The 21,381-nt window shown below is 42.5% G+C and overlaps 1 protein-coding gene across 4 annotated transcripts in view; it reads right to left on the reverse strand.

Annotated features, from left to right (window-relative positions):
* LOC139391169 (SLAIN motif-containing protein-like) overlaps positions 1-19,796 on the reverse strand; it is a 42,815-nt gene extending 23,019 nt beyond the window's left edge. For 2 of the 4 annotated variants that reach the window (XM_071138734.1, XM_071138737.1), the window contains exons 1-2: positions 19,615-19,796; positions 18,292-19,010 (exon numbers count right to left, since the gene is read on the reverse strand). In XM_071138734.1, coding sequence (XP_070994835.1) covers positions 18,292-18,995 — 704 coding nt within the window. In that variant the 5' untranslated portion in view covers positions 18,996-19,010; positions 19,615-19,796. Of the gene's footprint in view, positions 1-18,291; positions 19,072-19,614 lie in introns of those variants that run through there. The other 2 variants (XM_071138736.1, XM_071138735.1) reach the window with 2 other exon arrangements.
* Positions 19,797-21,381: the final 1,585 nt, after the last annotated feature.

A 21,381-nucleotide genomic window follows, 5' to 3' on the forward strand; every position in this document is an offset into this window, starting at 1 on the left:
ACAAATAATAACATCTGTTTCAGTAGCTATAATTTATAGCTAGGTGTCGTATAAAAATAACCCTAATTTATAAGAGAGTTCTTATTTGGTTAATTGTGGTCGGACTGATCAATGTGAAGGTAGCCACAATAAGGATTAGCCACAAGTGGCCTTTGCTGTTAGCCTTCAAAATAAAATAATGGCATAATACTACTATTTGTATTAATTTGCATTACAATTACATACTTTTATTTTGAAGGCAAACCGCAAATTCCACTATTGTGCCTAATCCTTATTGTGGCTAGCATCACAACACATAACCCCGTGCAGTCGAGCCTCACTAGACTTATGAAGCTCGCTGGCTGCTTATAACGTTAGCTTTGGTCAACAGGGTTAAGTAGTTGGCTAGCTATTTATTTTCATGAACTGAAGTTCAATTTCAATAGGCAAACGACAAGTGGCTAACTAGCTAATACTTACCCACAAGGATTCCTAAATCATTGAAAGAATAATGAAAATGACTTCAGGTTCTACTGGTCATTGTTTTCAGGCTGGTTGTATTGGTGCTAGCTAGGTACTAAGCTAAAGCTAGCTACCTCAGAAGTTGCAGTCAAACAAATGATACTTTATTACCGATGAGGTATTGTAAACAGAGTTTGAGGCTGGTGTTTGCAGACTTTTTTGTACAGCTTTGACAGTGCTACTGTATTTTCTTTGACACGCAAAGACCCAAACGACATTCCATAGTATGTATGTCGTGAAGCTAATAGCAGGGTCTATTACTGTGTAACTCCGGTAGGGCAACATCTGAAAAATAGCGCACCTGGTAGTTTGTACCGGTGCTTGACCAGTCGGCGAAAGCAAACATCACCCACGACAGAGAACGGTTGATTGTCAAAGGCTATAAATTCCATTATCTTGGCTTTAATGGATTTCGCGTTTGAGTTGTCTCGCTTAAATGTTCTTACTTTTTCAAATGACTACTCGACTTGTTGACTTCTCGATCCACACAGCAGACTTTGTGGGCTAGGTTAGGAATGCTGTGTTGCACGTTTAGCGCAAAATTTTACATGGAGCCATTACATCATGTACGTTATATAGCTATGCATGTCAGCTTTGACATCAGTTTTGCACACTGGGGCGTTAAACTAGACATCGGCCAATACCGATGTTGCCATTTTTTGCTAATATCGTCCGATTCCAATATGTTCACCGATATATCTCGCATCCCTAGTTTCCACTTCTCTGGCTGTGGAAAATGCTGTATTGACTGCAGCCTTGGATCATCACAGTTTAACAGAGGCACATAAGTAACTGCCTGTGTCCTTTTGAACTTTGCCAAGAAGCAATAAGTCATGCCATTGGAGTGCCTATGGCTGTATCTATTAGGGCCTATGGCTGTATCTATTGGGGCCTATGGCTGTATCTATTGGGGCCTATGGCTGTATCTATTGGGGCCTATGGCTGTATCTATTAGTGCCTATGGCTGTATCTATTAGTGCCTATGGCTGCATGCATTGGGGCCTATGGCTGTATGCATTGGGGCCTATGGCTGTATGCATTGGGGCCTATGGCTGTATGCATTGGGGCCTATGGCTGTATGCATTAGTGCCTATGGCTGTATCTATTAGTGCCTATGGCTGTATCTATTAGTGCCTATGGCTGTATCTATTAGTGCCTATGGCTGTATCTATTAGTGCCTATGGCTGTATCTATTAGTGCCTATGGCTGTATCTATTGGGGCCTATGGCTGTATCTATTGGGGCCTATGGCTGTATGCATTGGGGCCTATGGCTGTATCTATTAGTGCCTATGGCTGTATCTATTAGTTCCTATGGCTGTATCTATTAGTGCCTATGGCTGTATCTATTAGGGCCTATGGCTGTATCTATTAGGGCCTATGGCTGTATCTATTAGTGCCTATGGCTGTATCTATTAGTGCCTATGGCTGTATCTATTAGTGCCTATGGCTGTATCTATTAGTGCCTATGGCTGTATCTATTAGTGCCTATGGCTGTATCTATTAGTGCCTATGGCTGTATCTATTAGTGCCTATGGCTGTATGTATTAGTGCCTATGGCTGTATGTATTAGTGCCTATGGCTGTATCTATTAGTGCCTATGGCTGTATCTATTAGTGCCTATGGCTGTATCTATTAGTGCCTATGGCTGTATCTATTAGTGCCTATGGCTGTATCTATTAGTGCCTATGGCTGTATCTATTAGTGCCTATGGCTGTATCTATTAGTGCCTATGGCTGTATCTATTAGTGCCTATGGCTGTATCTATTAGTGCCTATGGCTGTATCTATTAGTGCCTATGGCTGTATCTATTAGTGCCTATGGCTGTATGTATTAGTGCCTATGGCTGTATGTATTAGGGCCTATGGCTGTATCTATTAGGGCCTATGGCTGTATCTATTAGTGCCTATGGCTGTATCTATTAGTGCCTATGGCTGTATCTATTAGTGCCTATGGCTGTATGTATTAGTGCCTATGGCTGTATCTATTAGGGCCTATGGCTGTATCTATTAGGGCCTATGGCTGTATGTATTAGTGCCTATGGCTGTATGTATTAGTGCCTATGGCTGTATCTATTAGTGCCTATGGCTGTATCTATTAGTGCCTATGGCTGTATCTATTAGTGCCTATGGCTGTATGTATTAGTGCCTATGGCTGTATCTATTAGTGCCTATGGCTGTATCTATTAGTGCCTATGGCTGTATCTATTAGTGCCTATGGCTGTATCTATTAGTGCCTATGGCTGTATCTATTAGTGCCTATGGCTGTATCTATTAGTGCCTATGGCTGTATCTATTAGTGCCTATGGCTGTATCTATTAGTGCCTATGGCTGTATCTATTAGTGCCTATGGCTGTATCTATTAGTGCCTATGGCTGTATCTATTAGTGCCTATGGCTGTATCTATTAGTGCCTATGGCTGTATCTATTAGTGCCTATGGCTGTATGTATTAGTGTCTATGGCTGTATCTATTAGTGTCTATGGCTGTATCTATTGGGGCCTATGGCTGTATCTATTAGTGCCTATGGCTGTATCTATTGGGGCCTATGGCTGTATCTATTAGTGCCTATGGCTGTATCTATTAGTGCCTATGGCTGTATGTATTAGTGCCTATGGCTGTATCTATTAGTGCCTATGGCTGTATCTATTAGTGCCTATGGCTGTATCTATTGGGGCCTATGGCTGTATCTATTAGTGCCTATGGCTGTATGTATTAGTGCCTATGGCTGTATGTATTAGTGCCTATGGCTGTATCTATTAGTGCCTATGGCTGTATCTATTAGTGCCTATGGCTGTATGTATTAGTGTCTATGGCTGTATCTATTAGTGTCTATGGCTGTATCTATTGGGGCCTATGGCTGTATCTATTAGTGCCTATGGCTGTATCTATTAGTGCCTATGGCTGTATCTATTAGTGCCTATGGCTGTATGTATTAGTGCCTATGGCTGTATCTATTAGTGCCTATGGCTGTATGTATTAGTGCCTATGGCTGTATCTATTGGGGCCTATGGCTGTATCTATTAGTGCCTATGGCTGTATCTATTAGTGCCTATGGCTGTATGTATTAGTGCCCATGGCTGTATCTATTAGTGCCTATGGCTGTATGTATTAGTGCCTATGGCTGTATCTATTAGTGCCTATGGCTGTATATATTAGTGCCTATGGCTGTATGTATTAGTGCCTATGGCTGTATGTATTAGTGTATGGCTATGGCTGTATCTATTAGTGTCTATGGCTGTATCTATTGGGGCCTATGGCTGTATCTATTAGTGCCTATGGCTGTATCTATTAGTGCCTATGGCTGTATCTATTAGTGCCTATGGCTGTATGTATTAGTGCCTATGGCTGTATCTATTAGTGCCTATGGCTGTATGTATTAGTGCCTATGGCTGTATCTATTGGGGCCTATGGCTGTATCTATTAGTGCCTATGGCTGTATGTATTAGTGCCTATGGCTGTATCTATTAGTGCCTATGGCTGTATCTATTAGTGCCTATGGCTGTATCTATTAGTGCCTATGGCTGTATCTATTAGTGCCTATGGCTGTATCTATTAGTGCCTATGGCTGTATCTATTAGTGCCTATGGCTGTATCTATTAGTGCCTATGGCTGTATCTATTAGTGCCTATGGCTGTATGTATTAGTGTCTATGGCTGTATCTATTAGTGTCTATGGCTGTATCTATTGGGGCCTATGGCTGTATCTATTAGTGCCTATGGCTGTATCTATTGGGGCCTATGGCTGTATCTATTAGTGCCTATGGCTGTATCTATTAGTGCCTATGGCTGTATGTATTAGTGCCTATGGCTGTATCTATTAGTGCCTATGGCTGTATCTATTAGTGCCTATGGCTGTATCTATTGGGGCCTATGGCTGTATCTATTAGTGCCTATGGCTGTACGTATTAGTGCCTATGGCTGTATGTATTAGTGCCTATGGCTGTATCTATTAGTGCCTATGGCTGTATCTATTAGTGCCTATGGCTGTATGTATTAGTGTCTATGGCTGTATCTATTGGGGCCTATGGCTGTATCTATTAGTGCCTATGGCTGTATCTATTAGTGCCTATGGCTGTATGTATTAGTGCCTATGGCTGTATGTATTAGTGCCTATGGCTGTATCTATTAGTGCCTATGGCTGTATCTATTAGTGCCTATGGCTGTATGTATTAGTGCCTATGGCTGTATCTATTGGGGCCTATGGCTGTATCTATTAGTGCCTATGGCTGTATCTATTAGTGCCTATGGCTGTATCTATTAGTGCCTATGGCTGTATGTATTAGTGCCTATGGCTGTATCTATTAGTGCCTATGGCTGTATGTATTAGTGCCTATGGCTGTATCTATTAGTGCCTATGGCTGTATATATTAGTGCCTATGGCTGTATGTATTAGTGCCTATGGCTGTATGTATTAGTGTCTATGGCTGTATCTATTAGTGTCTATGGCTGTATCTATTGGGGCCTATGGCTGTATCTATTAGTGCCTATGGCTGTATCTATTAGTGCCTATGGCTGTATGTATTAGTGCCTATGGCTGTATCTATTAGTGCCTATGGCTGTATGTATTAGTGCCTATGGCTGTATCTATTGGGGCCTATGGCTGTATCTATTAGTGCCTATGGCTGTATCTATTAGTGCCTATGGCTGTATGTATTAGTGCCTATGGCTGTATCTATTAGTGCCTATGGCTGTATGTATTAGTGCCTATGGCTGTATCTATTAGTGCCTATGGCTGTATATATTAGTGCCTATGGCTGTATGTATTAGTGCCTATGGCTGTATGTATTAGTGCCTATGGCTGTATCTATTAGTGCCTATGGCTGTATATATTAGTGCCTATGGCTGTATGTATTAGTGCCTATGGCTGTATGTATTAGTGCCTATGGCTGTATCTATTAGTGCCTATGGCTGTATCTATTAGTGCCTATGGCTGTATGTATTAGTGTCTATGGCTGTATCTATTAGTGTCTATGGCTGTATCTATTGGGGCCTATGGCTGTATCTATTAGTGCCTATGGCTGTATCTATTAGTGCCTATGGCTGTATCTATTAGTGCCTATGGCTGTATGTATTAGTGCCTATGGCTGTATGTATTAGTGCCTATGGCTGTATGTATTAGTGCCTATGGCTGTATCTATTGGGGCCTATGGCTGTATCTATTAGTGCCTATGGCTGTATCTATTAGTGCCTATGGCTGTATGTATTAGTGCCTATGGCTGTATCTATTAGTGCCTATGGCTGTATGTATTAGTGCCTATGGCTGTATCTATTAGTGCCTATGGCTGTATATATTAGTGCCTATGGCTGTATGTATTAGTGCCTATGGCTGTATGTATTAGTGCCTATGGCTGTATCTATTAGTGCCTATGGCTGTATATATTAGTGCCTATGGCTGTATGTATTAGTGCCTATGGCTGTATGTATTAGTGCCTATGGCTGTATCTATTAGTGCCTATGGCTGTATCTATTAGTGCCTATGGCTGTATGTATTAGTGCCTATGGCTGTATGTATTAGTGCCTATGGCTGTATCTATTAGTGCCTATGGCTGTATCTATTAGTGCCTATGGCTGTATCTATTAGGGCCTATGGCTGTATGTATTAGTGCCTATGGCTGTATCTATTAGGGCCTATGGCTGTATCTATTAGTGCCTATGGCTGTATCTATTAGTGCCTATGGCTGTATCTATTAGGGCCTATGGCTGTATCTATTAGTGCCTATGGCTGTATCTATTAGTGCCTATGGCTGTATCTATTAGGGCCTATGGCTGTATCTATTAGTGCCTATGGCTGTATCTATTAGGGCCTATGGCTGTATGTATTAGTGCCTATGGCTGTATCTATTAGTGCCTATGGCTGTATCTATTAGGGCCTATGGCTGTATCTATTAGTGCCTATGGCTGTATCTATTGGGGCCTATGGCTGTATCTATTGGGGCCTATGGCTGTATCTATTAGTGCCTATGGCTGTATGTATTAGTGCCTATGGCTGTATGTATTAGGACCTATGGCTGTATCTATTAGTGCCTATGGCTGTATGTATTAGTGCCTATGGCTGTATCTATTGGGGCCTATGGCTGTATCTATTGGGGCCTATGGCTGTATCTATTAGTGCCTATGGCTGTATCTATTAGGGCCTATGGCTGTATCTATTAGTGCCTATGGCTGTATCTATTGGGGCCTATGGCTGTATCTATTAGTGCCTATGGCTGTATCTATTAGGGCCTATGGCTGTATCTATTAGTGCCTATGGCTGTATCTATTAGGGCCTATGGCTGTATGTATTAGTGCCTATGGCTGTATCTATTAGGGCCTATGGCTGTATCTATTAGTGCCTATGGCTGTATCTATTGGGGCCTATGGCTGTATCTATTGGGGCCTATGGCTGTATCTATTAGTGCCTATGGCTGTATGTATTAGTGCCTATGGCTGTATCTATTAGGGCCTATGGCTGTATCTATTAGTGCCTATGGCTGTATCTATTAGGGCCTATGGCTGTATGTATTAGTGCCTATGGCTGTATCTATTAGTGCCTATGGCTGTATCTATTAGGGCCTATGGCTGTATCTATTAGTGCCTATGGCTGTATCTATTGGGGCCTATGGCTGTATCTATTAGTGCCTATGGCTGTATGTATTAGTGCCTATGGCTGTATCTATTAGTGCCTATGGCTGTATGTATTAGGACCTATGGCTGTATCTATTAGTGCCTATGGCTGTATGTATTAGTGCCTATGGCTGTATGTATTAGTGCCTATGGCTGTATGTATTAGTGCCTATGGCTGTATGTATTAGTGCCTATGGCTGTATATATTAGTGCCTATGGCTGTATGTATTAGTGCCTATGGCTGTATGTATTAGTGCCTATGGCTGTATCTATTAGTGCCTATGGCTGTATATATTAGTGCCTATGGCTGTATGTATTAGTGCCTATGGCTGTATGTATTAGTGCCTATGGCTGTATCTATTAGTGCCTATGGCTGTATCTATTAGTGCCTATGGCTGTATGTATTAGTGCCTATGGCTGTATGTATTAGTGCCTATGGCTGTATCTATTAGTGCCTATGGCTGTATCTATTAGTGCCTATGGCTGTATCTATTAGGGCCTATGGCTGTATGTATTAGTGCCTATGGCTGTATCTATTAGGGCCTATGGCTGTATCTATTAGTGCCTATGGCTGTATCTATTAGTGCCTATGGCTGTATCTATTAGGGCCTATGGCTGTATCTATTAGTGCCTATGGCTGTATCTATTAGTGCCTATGGCTGTATCTATTAGGGCCTATGGCTGTATCTATTAGTGCCTATGGCTGTATCTATTAGGGCCTATGGCTGTATGTATTAGTGCCTATGGCTGTATCTATTAGTGCCTATGGCTGTATCTATTAGGGCCTATGGCTGTATCTATTAGTGCCTATGGCTGTATCTATTGGGGCCTATGGCTGTATCTATTGGGGCCTATGGCTGTATCTATTAGTGCCTATGGCTGTATGTATTAGTGCCTATGGCTGTATCTATTAGTGCCTATGGCTGTATGTATTAGGACCTATGGCTGTATCTATTAGTGCCTATGGCTGTATGTATTAGTGCCTATGGCTGTATCTATTGGGGCCTATGGCTGTATCTATTAGTGCCTATGGCTGTATCTATTAGGGCCTATGGCTGTATCTATTAGTGCCTATGGCTGTATCTATTAGGGCCTATGGCTGTATCTATTAGTGCCTATGGCTGTATCTATTAGGGCCTATGGCTGTATGTATTAGTGCCTATGGCTGTATCTATTAGGGCCTATGGCTGTATCTATTAGTGCCTATGGCTGTATCTATTGGGGCCTATGGCTGTATCTATTGGGGCCTATGGCTGTATCTATTAGTGCCTATGGCTGTATGTATTAGTGCCTATGGCTGTATCTATTAGGGCCTATGGCTGTATCTATTAGTGCCTATGGCTGTATCTATTAGGGCCTATGGCTGTATGTATTAGTGCCTATGGCTGTATCTATTAGTGCCTATGGCTGTATCTATTAGGGCCTATGGCTGTATCTATTAGTGCCTATGGCTGTATCTATTGGGGCCTATGGCTGTATCTATTAGTGCCTATGGCTGTATGTATTAGTGCCTATGGCTGTATCTATTAGTGCCTATGGCTGTATGTATTAGGACCTATGGCTGTATCTATTAGTGCCTATGGCTGTATGTATTAGTGCCTATGGCTGTATGTATTAGTGCCTATGGCTGTATGTATTAGTGCCTATGGCTGTATGTATTAGTGCCTATGGCTGTATCTATTAGGGCCTATGGCTGTATCTATTAGTGCCTATGGCTGTATCTATTAGGGCCTATGGCTGTATGTATTAGTGCCTATGGCTGTATCTATTAGTGCCTATGGCTGTATCTATTAGGGCCTATGGCTGTATCTATTAGTGCCTATGGCTGTATCTATTGGGGCCTATGGCTGTATCTATTAGTGCCTATGGCTGTATGTATTAGTGCCTATGGCTGTATCTATTAGTGCCTATGGCTGTATGTATTAGGACCTATGGCTGTATCTATTAGTGCCTATGGCTGTATGTATTAGTGCCTATGGCTGTATGTATTAGTGCCTATGGCTGTATGTATTAGTGCCTATGGCTGTATGTATTAGTGCCTATGGCTGTATCTATTAGTGCCTATGGCTGTATGTATTAGTGTCTATGGCTGTATCTATTAGTGTCTATGGCTGTATCTATTGGGGCCTATGGCTGTATCTATTAGTGCCTATGGCTGTATCTATTGGGGCCTATGGCTGTATCTATTAGTGCCTATGGCTGTATCTATTAGTGCCTATGGCTGTATGTATTAGTGCCTATGGCTGTATCTATTAGTGCCTATGGCTGTATCTATTAGTGCCTATGGCTGTATCTATTGGGGCCTATGGCTGTATCTATTAGTGCCTATGGCTGTATGTATTAGTGCCTATGGCTGTATGTATTAGTGCCTATGGCTGTATCTATTAGTGCCTATGGCTGTATCTATTAGTGCCTATGGCTGTATGTATTAGTGTCTATGGCTGTATGTATTAGTGTCTATGGCTGTATCTATTGGGGCCTATGGCTGTATCTATTAGTGCCTATGGCTGTATCTATTAGTGCCTATGGCTGTATCTATTAGTGCCTATGGCTGTATGTATTAGTGCCTATGGCTGTATCTATTAGTGCCTATGGCTGTATGTATTAGTGCCTATGGCTGTATCTATTGGGGCCTATGGCTGTATCTATTAGTGCCTATGGCTGTATCTATTAGTGCCTATGGCTGTATGTATTAGTGCCTATGGCTGTATCTATTAGTGCCTATGGCTGTATGTATTAGTGCCTATGGCTGTATCTATTAGTGCCTATGGCTGTATATATTAGTGCCTATGGCTGTATGTATTAGTGCCTATGGCTGTATGTATTAGTGTCTATGGCTGTATCTATTAGTGTCTATGGCTGTATCTATTGGGGCCTATGGCTGTATCTATTAGTGCCTATGGCTGTATCTATTAGTGCCTATGGCTGTATCTATTAGTGCCTATGGCTGTATGTATTAGTGCCTATGGCTGTATCTATTAGTGCCTATGGCTGTATGTATTAGTGCCTATGGCTGTATCTATTGGGGCCTATGGCTGTATCTATTAGTGCCTATGGCTGTATCTATTAGTGCCTATGGCTGTATGTATTAGTGCCTATGGCTGTATCTATTAGTGCCTATGGCTGTATGTATTAGTGCCTATGGCTGTATCTATTAGTGCCTATGGCTGTATATATTAGTGCCTATGGCTGTATATATTAGTGCCTATGGCTGTATGTATTAGTGCCTATGGCTGTATGTATTAGTGCCTATGGCTGTATCTATTAGTGCCTATGGCTGTATATATTAGTGCCTATGGCTGTATGTATTAGTGCCTATGGCTGTATCTATTAGTGCCTATGGCTGTATGTATTAGTGCCTATGGCTGTATGTATTAGTGCCTATGGCTGTATGTATTAGTGCCTATGGCTGTATCTATTAGTGCCTATGGCTGTATCTATTAGTGCCTATGGCTGTATGTATTAGTGTCTATGGCTGTATCTATTAGTGTCTATGGCTGTATCTATTGGGGCCTATGGCTGTATCTATTAGTGCCTATGGCTGTATCTATTAGTGCCTATGGCTGTATCTATTAGTGCCTATGGCTGTATGTATTAGTGCCTATGGCTGTATGTATTAGTGCCTATGGCTGTATGTATTAGTGCCTATGGCTGTATCTATTAGTGCCTATGGCTGTATGTATTAGTGCCTATGGCTGTATGTATTAGTGCCTATGGCTGTATCTATTAGTGCCTATGGCTGTATGTATTAGTGCCTATGGCTGTATCTATTAGTGCCTATGGCTGTATATATTAGTGCCTATGGCTGTATGTATTAGTGCCTATGGCTGTATGTATTAGTGCCTATGGCTGTATCTATTAGTGCCTATGGCTGTATATATTAGTGCCTATGGCTGTATATATTAGTGCCTATGGCTGTATGTATTAGTGCCTATGGCTGTATCTATTAGTGCCTATGGCTGTATCTATTAGTGCCTATGGCTGTATGTATTAGTGCCTATGGCTGTATGTATTAGTGCCTATGGCTGTATCTATTAGTGCCTATGGCTGTATCTATTAGTGCCTATGGCTGTATCTATTAGGGCCTATGGCTGTATGTATTAGTGCCTATGGCTGTATCTATTAGGGCCTATGGCTGTATCTATTAGTGCCTATGGCTGTATCTATTAGTGCCTATGGCTGTATCTATTAGGGCCTATGGCTGTATCTATTAGTGCCTATGGCTGTATCTATTGGGGCCTATGGCTGTATCTATTGGGGCCTATGGCTGTATCTATTGGGGCCTATGGCTGTATCTATTAGTGCCTATGGCTGTATGTATTAGTGCCTATGGCTGTATCTATTAGTGCCTATGGCTGTATGTATTAGGACCTATGGCTGTATCTATTACTGCCTATGGCTGTATGTATTAGTGCCTATGGCTGTATGTATTAGTGCCTATGGCTGTATCTATTAGTGCCTATGGCTGTATCTATTAGTGCCTATGGCTGTATCTATTAGTGCCTATGGCTGTATCTATTGGGGCCTATGGCTGTATCTATTGGGGCCTATGGCTGTATCTATTAGTGCCTATGGCTGTATGTATTAGTGCCTATGGCTGTATCTATTAGTGCCTATGGCTGTATGTATTAGGACCTATGGCTGTATCTATTAGTGCCTATGGCTGTATGTATTAGTGCCTATGGCTGTATGTATTGGGGCCTATGGCTGTATCTATTAGTGCCTATGGCTGTATCTATTAGGGCCTATGGCTGTATCTATTAGTGCCTATGGCTGTATCTATTGGGGCCTATGGCTGTATCTATTAGTGCCTATGGCTGTATCTATTAGGGCCTATGGCTGTATCTATTAGTGCCTATGGCTGTATCTATTAGGGCCTATGGCTGTATGTATTAGTGCCTATGGCTGTATCTATTAGGGCCTATGGCTGTATCTATTAGTGCCTATGGCTGTATCTATTGGGGCCTATGGCTGTATCTATTGGGGCCTATGGCTGTATCTATTAGTGCCTATGGCTGTATGTATTAGTGCCTATGGCTGTATCTATTAGGGCCTATGGCTGTATCTATTAGTGCCTATGGCTGTATCTATTAGGGCCTATGGCTGTATGTATTAGTGCCTATGGCTGTATCTATTAGTGCCTATGGCTGTATCTATTAGGGCCTATGGCTGTATCTATTAGTGCCTATGGCTGTATCTATTGGGGCCTATGGCTGTATCTATTGGGGCCTATGGCTGTATCTATTAGTGCCTATGGCTGTATGTATTAGTGCCTATGGCTGTATCTATTAGTGCCTATGGCTGTATGTATTAGGACCTATGGCTGTATCTATTAGTGCCTATGGCTGTATGTATTAGTGCCTATGGCTGTATGTATTAGTGCCTATGGCTGTATGTATTAGTGCCTATGGCTGTATGTATTAGTGCCTATGGCTGTATCTATTAGTGCCTATGGCTGTATGTATTAGTGTCTATGGCTGTATCTATTAGTGTCTATGGCTGTATCTATTGGGGCCTATGGCTGTATCTATTAGTGCCTATGGCTGTATCTATTGGGGCCTATGGCTGTATCTATTAGTGCCTATGGCTGTATCTATTAGTGCCTATGGCTGTATGTATTAGTGCCTATGGCTGTATCTATTAGTGCCTATGGCTGTATCTATTGGGGCCTATGGCTGTATCTATTAGTGCCTATGGCTGTATGTATTAGTGCCTATGGCTGTATGTATTAGTGCCTATGGCTGTATCTATTAGTGCCTATGGCTGTATCTATTAGTGCCTATGGCTGTATGTATTAGTGTCTATGGCTGTATCTATTAGTGTCTATGGCTGTATCTATTGGGGCCTATGGCTGTATCTATTAGTGCCTATGGCTGTATCTATTAGTGCCTATGGCTGTATCTATTAGTGCCTATGGCTGTATGTATTAGTGCCTATGGCTGTATCTATTAGTGCCTATGGCTGTATGTATTAGTGCCTATGGCTGTATCTATTGGGGCCTATGGCTGTATCTATTAGTGCCTATGGCTGTATCTATTAGTGCCTATGGCTGTATGTATTAGTGCCTATGGCTGTATCTATTAGTGCCTATGGCTGTATGTATTAGTGCCTATGGCTGTATCTATTAGTGCCTATGGCTGTATATATTAGTGCCTATGGCTGTATGTATTAGTGCCTATGGCTGTATGTATTAGTGTCTATGGCTGTATCTATTAGTGTCTATGGCTGTATCTATTGGGGCCTATGGCTGTATCTATTAGTGCCTATGGCTGTATGTATTAGTGCCTATGGCTGTATGTATTAGTGCCTATGGCTGTATCTATTAGTGCCTATGGCTGTATCTATTAGTGCCTATGGCTGTATGTATTAGTGCCTATGGCTGTATCTATTGGGGCCTATGGCTGTATCTATTAGTGCCTATGGCTGTATCTATTAGTGCCTATGGCTGTATGTATTAGTGCCTATGGCTGTATCTATTAGTGCCTATGGCTGTATGTATTAGTGCCTATGGCTGTATCTATTAGTGCCTATGGCTGTATATATTAGTGCCTATGGCTGTATGTATTAGTGCCTATGGCTGTATGTATTAGTGCCTATGGCTGTATCTATTAGTGCCTATGGCTGTATATATTAGTGCCTATGGCTGTATGTATTAGTGCCTATGGCTGTATCTATTAGTGCCTATGGCTGTATCTATTAGTGCCTATGGCTGTATGTATTAGTGCCTATGGCTGTATGTATTAGTGCCTATGGCTGTATCTATTAGTGCCTATGGCTGTATCTATTAGTGCCTATGGCTGTATGTATTAGTGTCTATGGCTGTATCTATTAGTGTCTATGGCTGTATCTATTGGGGCCTATGGCTGTATCTATTAGTGCCTATGGCTGTATCTATTAGTGCCTATGGCTGTATCTATTAGTGCCTATGGCTGTATGTATTAGTGCCTATGGCTGTATGTATTAGTGCCTATGGCTGTATGTATTAGTGCCTATGGCTGTATCTATTGGGGCCTATGGCTGTATCTATTAGTGCCTATGGCTGTATCTATTAGTGCCTATGGCTGTATGTATTAGTGCCTATGGCTGTATCTATTAGTGCCTATGGCTGTATGTATTAGTGCCTATGGCTGTATCTATTAGTGCCTATGGCTGTATATATTAGTGCCTATGGCTGTATGTATTAGTGCCTATGGCTGTATGTATTAGTGCCTATGGCTGTATCTATTAGTGCCTATGGCTGTATATATTAGTGCCTATGGCTGTATATATTAGTGCCTATGGCTGTATGTATTAGTGCCTATGGCTGTATCTATTAGTGCCTATGGCTGTATCTATTAGTGCCTATGGCTGTATGTATTAGTGCCTATGGCTGTATGTATTAGTGCCTATGGCTGTATCTATTAGTGCCTATGGCTGTATCTATTAGTGCCTATGGCTGTATCTATTAGGGCCTATGGCTGTATGTATTAGTGCCTATGGCTGTATCTATTAGGGCCTATGGCTGTATCTATTAGTGCCTATGGCTGTATCTATTAGTGCCTATGGCTGTATCTATTAGGGCCTATGGCTGTATCTATTAGTGCCTATGGCTGTATCTATTAGTGCCTATGGCTGTATCTATTAGGGCCTATGGCTGTATCTATTAGTGCCTATGGCTGTATCTATTAGGGCCTATGGCTGTATGTATTAGTGCCTATGGCTGTATCTATTAGTGCCTATGGCTGTATCTATTAGGGCCTATGGCTGTATCTATTAGTGCCTATGGCTGTATCTATTGGGGCCTATGGCTGTATCTATTGGGGCCTATGGCTGTATCTATTAGTGCCTATGGCTGTATGTATTAGTGCCTATGGCTGTATCTATTAGTGCCTATGGCTGTATGTATTAGGACCTATGGCTGTATCTATTAGTGCCTATGGCTGTATGTATTAGTGCCTATGGCTGTATCTATTGGGGCCTATGGCTGTATCTATTAGTGCCTATGGCTGTATCTATTAGGGCCTATGGCTGTATCTATTAGTGCCTATGGCTGTATCTATTGGGGCCTATGGCTGTATCTATTAGTGCCTATGGCTGTATCTATTAGGGCCTATGGCTGTATCTATTAGTGCCTATGGCTGTATCTATTAGGGCCTATGGCTGTATGTATTAGTGCCTATGGCTGTATCTATTAGGGCCTATGGCTGTATCTATTAGTGCCTATGGCTGTATCTATTGGGGCCTATGGCTGTATCTATTGGGGCCTATGGCTGTATCTATTAGTGCCTATGGCTGTATGTATTAGTGCCTATGGCTGTATCTATTAGGGCCTATGGCTGTATCTATTAGTGCCTATGGCTGTATCTATTAGTGCCTATGGCTGTATCTATTAGTGCCTATGGCTGTATCTATTAGTGCCTATGGCTGTATCTATTAGTGCCTATGGCTGTATCTATTAGTGCCTATGGCTGTATCTATTAGTGCCTATGGCTGTATGTATTAGTGTCTATGGCTGTATCTATTAGTGTCTATGGCTGTATCTATTAGTGTCTATGGCTGTATCTATTAGTGTCTATGGCTGTATGTATTAGTGCCTATGGCTGTATCTATTAGTGTCTATGGCTGTATCTATTAGTGTCTATGGCTGTATCTATTAGTGTCTATGGCTGTATCTATTAGTGTCTATGGCTGTATCTATTAGTGTCTATGGCTGTATCTATTAGTGCCTATGGCTGTATCTATTGGGGCCTATGGCTGTATCTATTAGTGTCTATGGCTGTATCTATTAGTGCCTATGGCTGTATCTATTGGGGCCTATGGCTGTATCTATTAGGGCCTATGGCTGTATCTATTAGTGCCTATGGCTGTATCTATTAGGGCCTATGGCTGTATCTATTAGTGCCTATGGCTGTATCTATTAGGGCCTATGGCTGTATCTATTAGTGCCTATGGCTGTATCTATTGGGGCCTATGGCTGTATCTATTAGTGCCTATGGCTGTATCTATTAGTGCCTATGGCTGTATCTATTGGGGCCTATGGCTGTATCTATTAGTGCCTATGGCTGTATCTATTAGGGCCTATGGCTGTATCTATTAGTGCCTATGGCTGTATCTATTAGGGCCTATGGCTGTATGTATTAGTGCCTATGGCTGTATCTATTAGGGCCTATGGCTGTATCTATTAGTGCCTATGGCTGTATCTATTGGGGCCTATGGCTGTATCTATTGGGGCCTATGGCTGTATCTATTAGTGCCTATGGCTGTATGTATTAGTGCCTATGGCTGTATCTATTAGGGCCTATGGCTGTATCTATTAGTGCCTATGGCTGTATCTATTAGTGCCTATGGCTGTATCTATTAGTGCCTATGGCTGTATCTATTAGTGCCTATGGCTGTATCTATTAGTGCCTATGGCTGTATCTATTAGTGCCTATGGCTGTATCTATTAGTGCCTATGGCTGTATGTATTAGTGTCTATGGCTGTATCTATTAGTGTCTATGGCTGTATCTATTAGTGTCTATGGCTGTATCTATTAGTGTCTATGGCTGTATGTATTAGTGCCTATGGCTGTATGTATTAGTGTCTATGGCTGTATCTATTAGTGTCTATGGCTGTATCTATTAGTGTCTATGGCTGTATCTATTAGTGTCTATGGCTGTATCTATTAGTGTCTATGGCTGTATCTATTAGTGCCTATGGCTGTATCTATTGGGGCCTATGGCTGTATCTATTAGTGTCTATGGCTGTATCTATTAGTGCCTATGGCTGTATCTATTGGGGCCTATGGCTGTATCTATTAGTGCCTATGGCTGTATCTATTAGTGCCTATGGCTGTATCTATTAGGGCCTATGGCTGTATGTATTAGTGCCTATGGCTGTATGTATTAGTGCCTATGGCTGTATGTATTAGGGTCCACAGTAGCAAAATGCTTTAAAAACAGAAAACACGAGCCTTTCTTATTGGACACGTTCAGGTAGTCCCTGTTTCAGTCCATTTTATTTGGTGCCTGTTGAATAGGACCCATGTGTCCTTGACCATTGAGAGGCCAAGCTGTGCTGTGCTAGTTCTGGCTCTGAGCTCAAGCCTCTAGCTTCCTTCCGTCTCTGGGTATTCACATCAGCACTGCACTGAGTAAATCACGTTGGCTGGCTGCCCCTAACCCAGTGGTAACAGTGGCCTCTCTCCCTCTGTGCCCCTCTCCCTCTAGAGCAAGGTGCTCCCTCTCTCTTTCCATTTGTCTCCCTCTCAGTCACTATCCATCCTCTCTCTCTCTCCACACTACCCCCTCTTTTCTCCCTCTCCAAATCACAGATTCAGTGATCAGAGGGACTGCCTGTCACAGCCCATTTTATACAGCCCACAAAGCCGAGCATTTCCAAAGCAGAAGCAGCACTCAGATATTTCCATCGAAAGGCTGCTGTGGCCAACTAGCTCTGCTGCATAAAATCTGCCTATTTTCTGCACGGTTTCCTCTGGTTGTTACATATCACTGAAACCAGGCCAACTGCCACTGCAGAGACCCACCTCCAACCTAGGTCTACGTCCCAAACAGTGTCCTATTCCGTAGGACAGGCTGCCATTTGGGACATATGCCAGGTCAAATATACATTTTTGTATAAAAAAAAAAACATTCAAAAAAGTTGCAGTCATAGTCTCTCTACTTCTAGGAGTGAAAGGTTCAACAGAACCATAATGACTAATCTGGCTATAGGGCCTTCCATCATCCTGAGTGTGAACACAGTATGACATCAAGCTGACCCCTGGAGACCGTGGAAAACAGATGCCACCACTCCAACATGTGGGGTACAGACTAGTGAATGTTAGTCTACATGAGTTCCTCGGTCGTCTGCAGTGATCAGAATGTCTACTAGGAATAAGTTTCATCTGAACAGTTGTTTCACGACAGAGCACAGAGTGCAGTATCTGCAGGTATAGCAGAAAGGAAGGGACAGGAGACTAAAACACTGACACGCCGAAGGCGGACCAAGACCCTTTATGATCCAAGCATAGTGAATAAAAACATACGCGACCTTCCAGACAGTGTGCAGAGAACTCAGGCTGCATCTGAAAGGCACTCTGTTTGCTACACAGTGCACTACTGGATGAGAGACCTATGAGGCCCCGGTCAAAAGTACAGCATTAGCTAAACAGGAAACTGGGTGCAATTTCACATGCAGCCATTCTCTCTCCTATCACCATGGTACCTACCAGCTGTCCTCGTCATCCACCTCTGCAAGGTCCTCCCATAGGTCCAGAACATCCACTTCATCCAGAGCCAACTGGTCCACCCCTGAGTCGCTCTCCGCCAGGGTCTCAGACTCATAACTGTCCAAAGAGGGACTCTCTGGGGTTGTGCTTAGCCCCTGTGTCTGCGCCGGTCCTGGTCCGTTCCCGCACGGCAGGGTCAGAAAGCCTGCACACAGTCCACCATCCTCCTCTTCCCGGTTAACTACAGGGAGCTGGGACATATCCTCACTGCTACTACTGTCCTGAGGAGGGGACAGCTCCAAGTCACTACTGCTGTCCTGAGGAGGGGACAGCTCCAAGTCACTACTGCTGCCGCCTAGTTCCGTTCCACAGCTTCCACTGCTCCCCAACCTGAGAGAGGAGTTGGTGTTGATCACTCCTTCACAGGAGGAGATTATCTCATTGATGTTGGTACTGGTTTTGAAGTTACTGTTGTTTGTGGTGGTCTCTCTGAGATGTAGATTCTTACTGCCTCCCCTGTTGCGGAGTGTTTGATTCTGGACCTCAAGTCTTCGAATGAGTTCCTGGAGCTTACGTACCTCCTCCAACTCCACCCCTGCTAGCTCCTGCTCCTCCTCGTAGCTCGGCTGGGAGGGCTTCACAAGACCCTCGGCACAGTCATTGTCTGCTGGTTGCACCGCGCTGGAGCTGTGCGGAACTACCATGTTTCTCCCGGTCCGCTAGAGGAAGAGAATGTTTCGATCAGCAGCTTGTCCAAGGAACAACAAACCATACGATCTTGGGTACAGACGCTCAGCGAGGTACAGATCATGGTTGAAAACAGTGGGGGGGTTTTGTCACCGCGTTGCGTAAAATGGGGGGTAACTAATCAATTTGATCATAGCAACGTTTGCTTGCCAATAAAGCCAAGGCCATATAGACGGGGGTTAAATGTATTTTCTGCCTAGATCAATTAACTAGCAAGCTCCCATGATTAGCACCAATAATACCGCCATGATGAATAAAGAAATGTCCTAAAATAACGGCCGAAGCCTCAAAGGCTGACAAATTACAGACTAGAGACACAAACAGCCCCCACACTCGTTCAGTTTCATTGAATGCCGCCAACATTTACAGTTTAAAGATAAGTCCAGCTTCTTCTTGCTATTTGTTATTCGCTAATTATCAAAAGTACAACTTTAATACACATGCATTTATAATAATATATAACTCTAAAACACACACATGCATTTATATAATTTATCATGCAAGCCAATAGATAATTTGATGTTATATCGATGCATTTTCAAGAGTCGTTGGGTTAGTTAGCTGAACATAACAAACCTGCTGTACCTGCACCGGTTGAGCTGAGCCGTGTTGGTGTCAAAAGATGTTCGAATGAGCCTGCTAAATCCAACAAACGAGAGTTTGCATGAATCAAGTAGGTTTGCAAGGTATACTAAAAACGTAAATCATATGTATCAAAAAAAGTACAGCTATATGATTGTCGATGTGATGTGGGGGGACCACGCTAAGCCATTTTCCCCGTTAGCCTGTAATTGGCTAGCTAACTAGCAGCTAGCTATGTTTTGCCAGCTTTTGAGGGACTCGAGTTGACCCAATCAGGGCATTGCTCCCGCCCCGTATTTGACATGACCACGATATTTGGTGCCACCTGCAGGATACTCCAGGTGTTGCCTGCCGTTCTCTTCTCATGCGCTAGAGGTCGCCGAATACAAGGAGAAAGCAAAAAGAAACATGTAACCCACAATGGCACACCTGGGGTGCATTCAGTTCGCTTCAACGTTTGCTACGTTGCGTGACTATTTGTACTTAACGACACATTTCCCCAAAACGCTGAGCATTGTTCTTCAACAGCATTTGAGGTATAGCCACAAAAATGTCAGTCGACATGAGAGTAAATTAGATGTATTGGGAATGTTTGGTTGCACTAGTTATGTCATCTACCACAATACCTATAATTATCAAATTAACCCGTCTTCAACATAACAGAACTACATGAGCTGTGAAAGGGGAAGAAAAGAAACAGAGGAAAATAACTCCTCTGTAGTATTGTGACGCCACACCTCTCTTTATCTGTGCCAAGATAACACACCAAAACGTACCATCATTGCTCAAGTTCTGCAGAGCTCTTACTTCTGTTGCAAAGGTGATTCTCACGGCAATAAACATGCTTCACTTATTGAATTGTACCCGTAGATAATAGAGCTATGAGTAAGTAGTAGCCTACGACCAGAAACAAGCTCAGGGCAGAGACTAGATCTGATGTTGACCTAGTGGAAGAATACTGGGTTGGGTTCCCAAAGTGAAGGCAGAGAGAGAGGGTGGAACCTGTGAGGAGTGTCAGTTTGATAGTAACTCTGCTGGTTCGGGAACGTGTACTAACAAGTATGCACATGTTACTGTGTGTGTACACCACCATATTCTTCACTATATCAAATCAAATCAAAGTTGATTTGTCACGTGCGCCGAATACAACAGGTGTAGTAGACCTTACAGTGAGATGCTTGCTTAAAAGCCCTAACCAACAGTGCAATTGTTAAGTAAAATATAGGTATGAGGTGAACAATAGATAAGTAATGAAATAAAACAACAGTAAAAAGACAGTGAAAAATAACAGTAGAGAGGCTTTATACAGTAGGGAGACTATATACAGTAGAGAGGTTATATACAGTAGAGAGGCTATAACAGTAGAGAGGCTATATACAGTAGAGAGGCTATATACAGTAGAGAGGCTATAACAGTAAAGAGGTTATAACAGTAGAGAGGCTATATACAGTAGAGAGGCTATATACAGTAGAGAGACTATATACAGTAGGGAGACTATATACAGTAGAGAGGTTATATACAGTAGAGAGGCTATAACAGTAGAGAGGCTATATACAGTAGAGAGGCTATATACAGTAGAGAGGCTATAACAGTAAAGAGGTTATAACAGTAGAGAGGCTATATACAGTAGAGAGGCTTTATACAGTAGGGAGACTATATACAGTAGAGAGGTTATATACAGTAGAGGCTATATACAGTAGAGAGGCTATATACAGTAGAGAGGCTATATACAGTAGAGAGGCTATATACAGTAGCGAGGCT

Source organism: Oncorhynchus clarkii, chromosome 31 (assembly GCF_045791955.1).
Source record: "Oncorhynchus clarkii lewisi isolate Uvic-CL-2024 chromosome 31, UVic_Ocla_1.0, whole genome shotgun sequence".
NCBI lineage: Eukaryota > Metazoa > Chordata > Actinopteri > Salmoniformes > Salmonidae > Oncorhynchus > Oncorhynchus clarkii.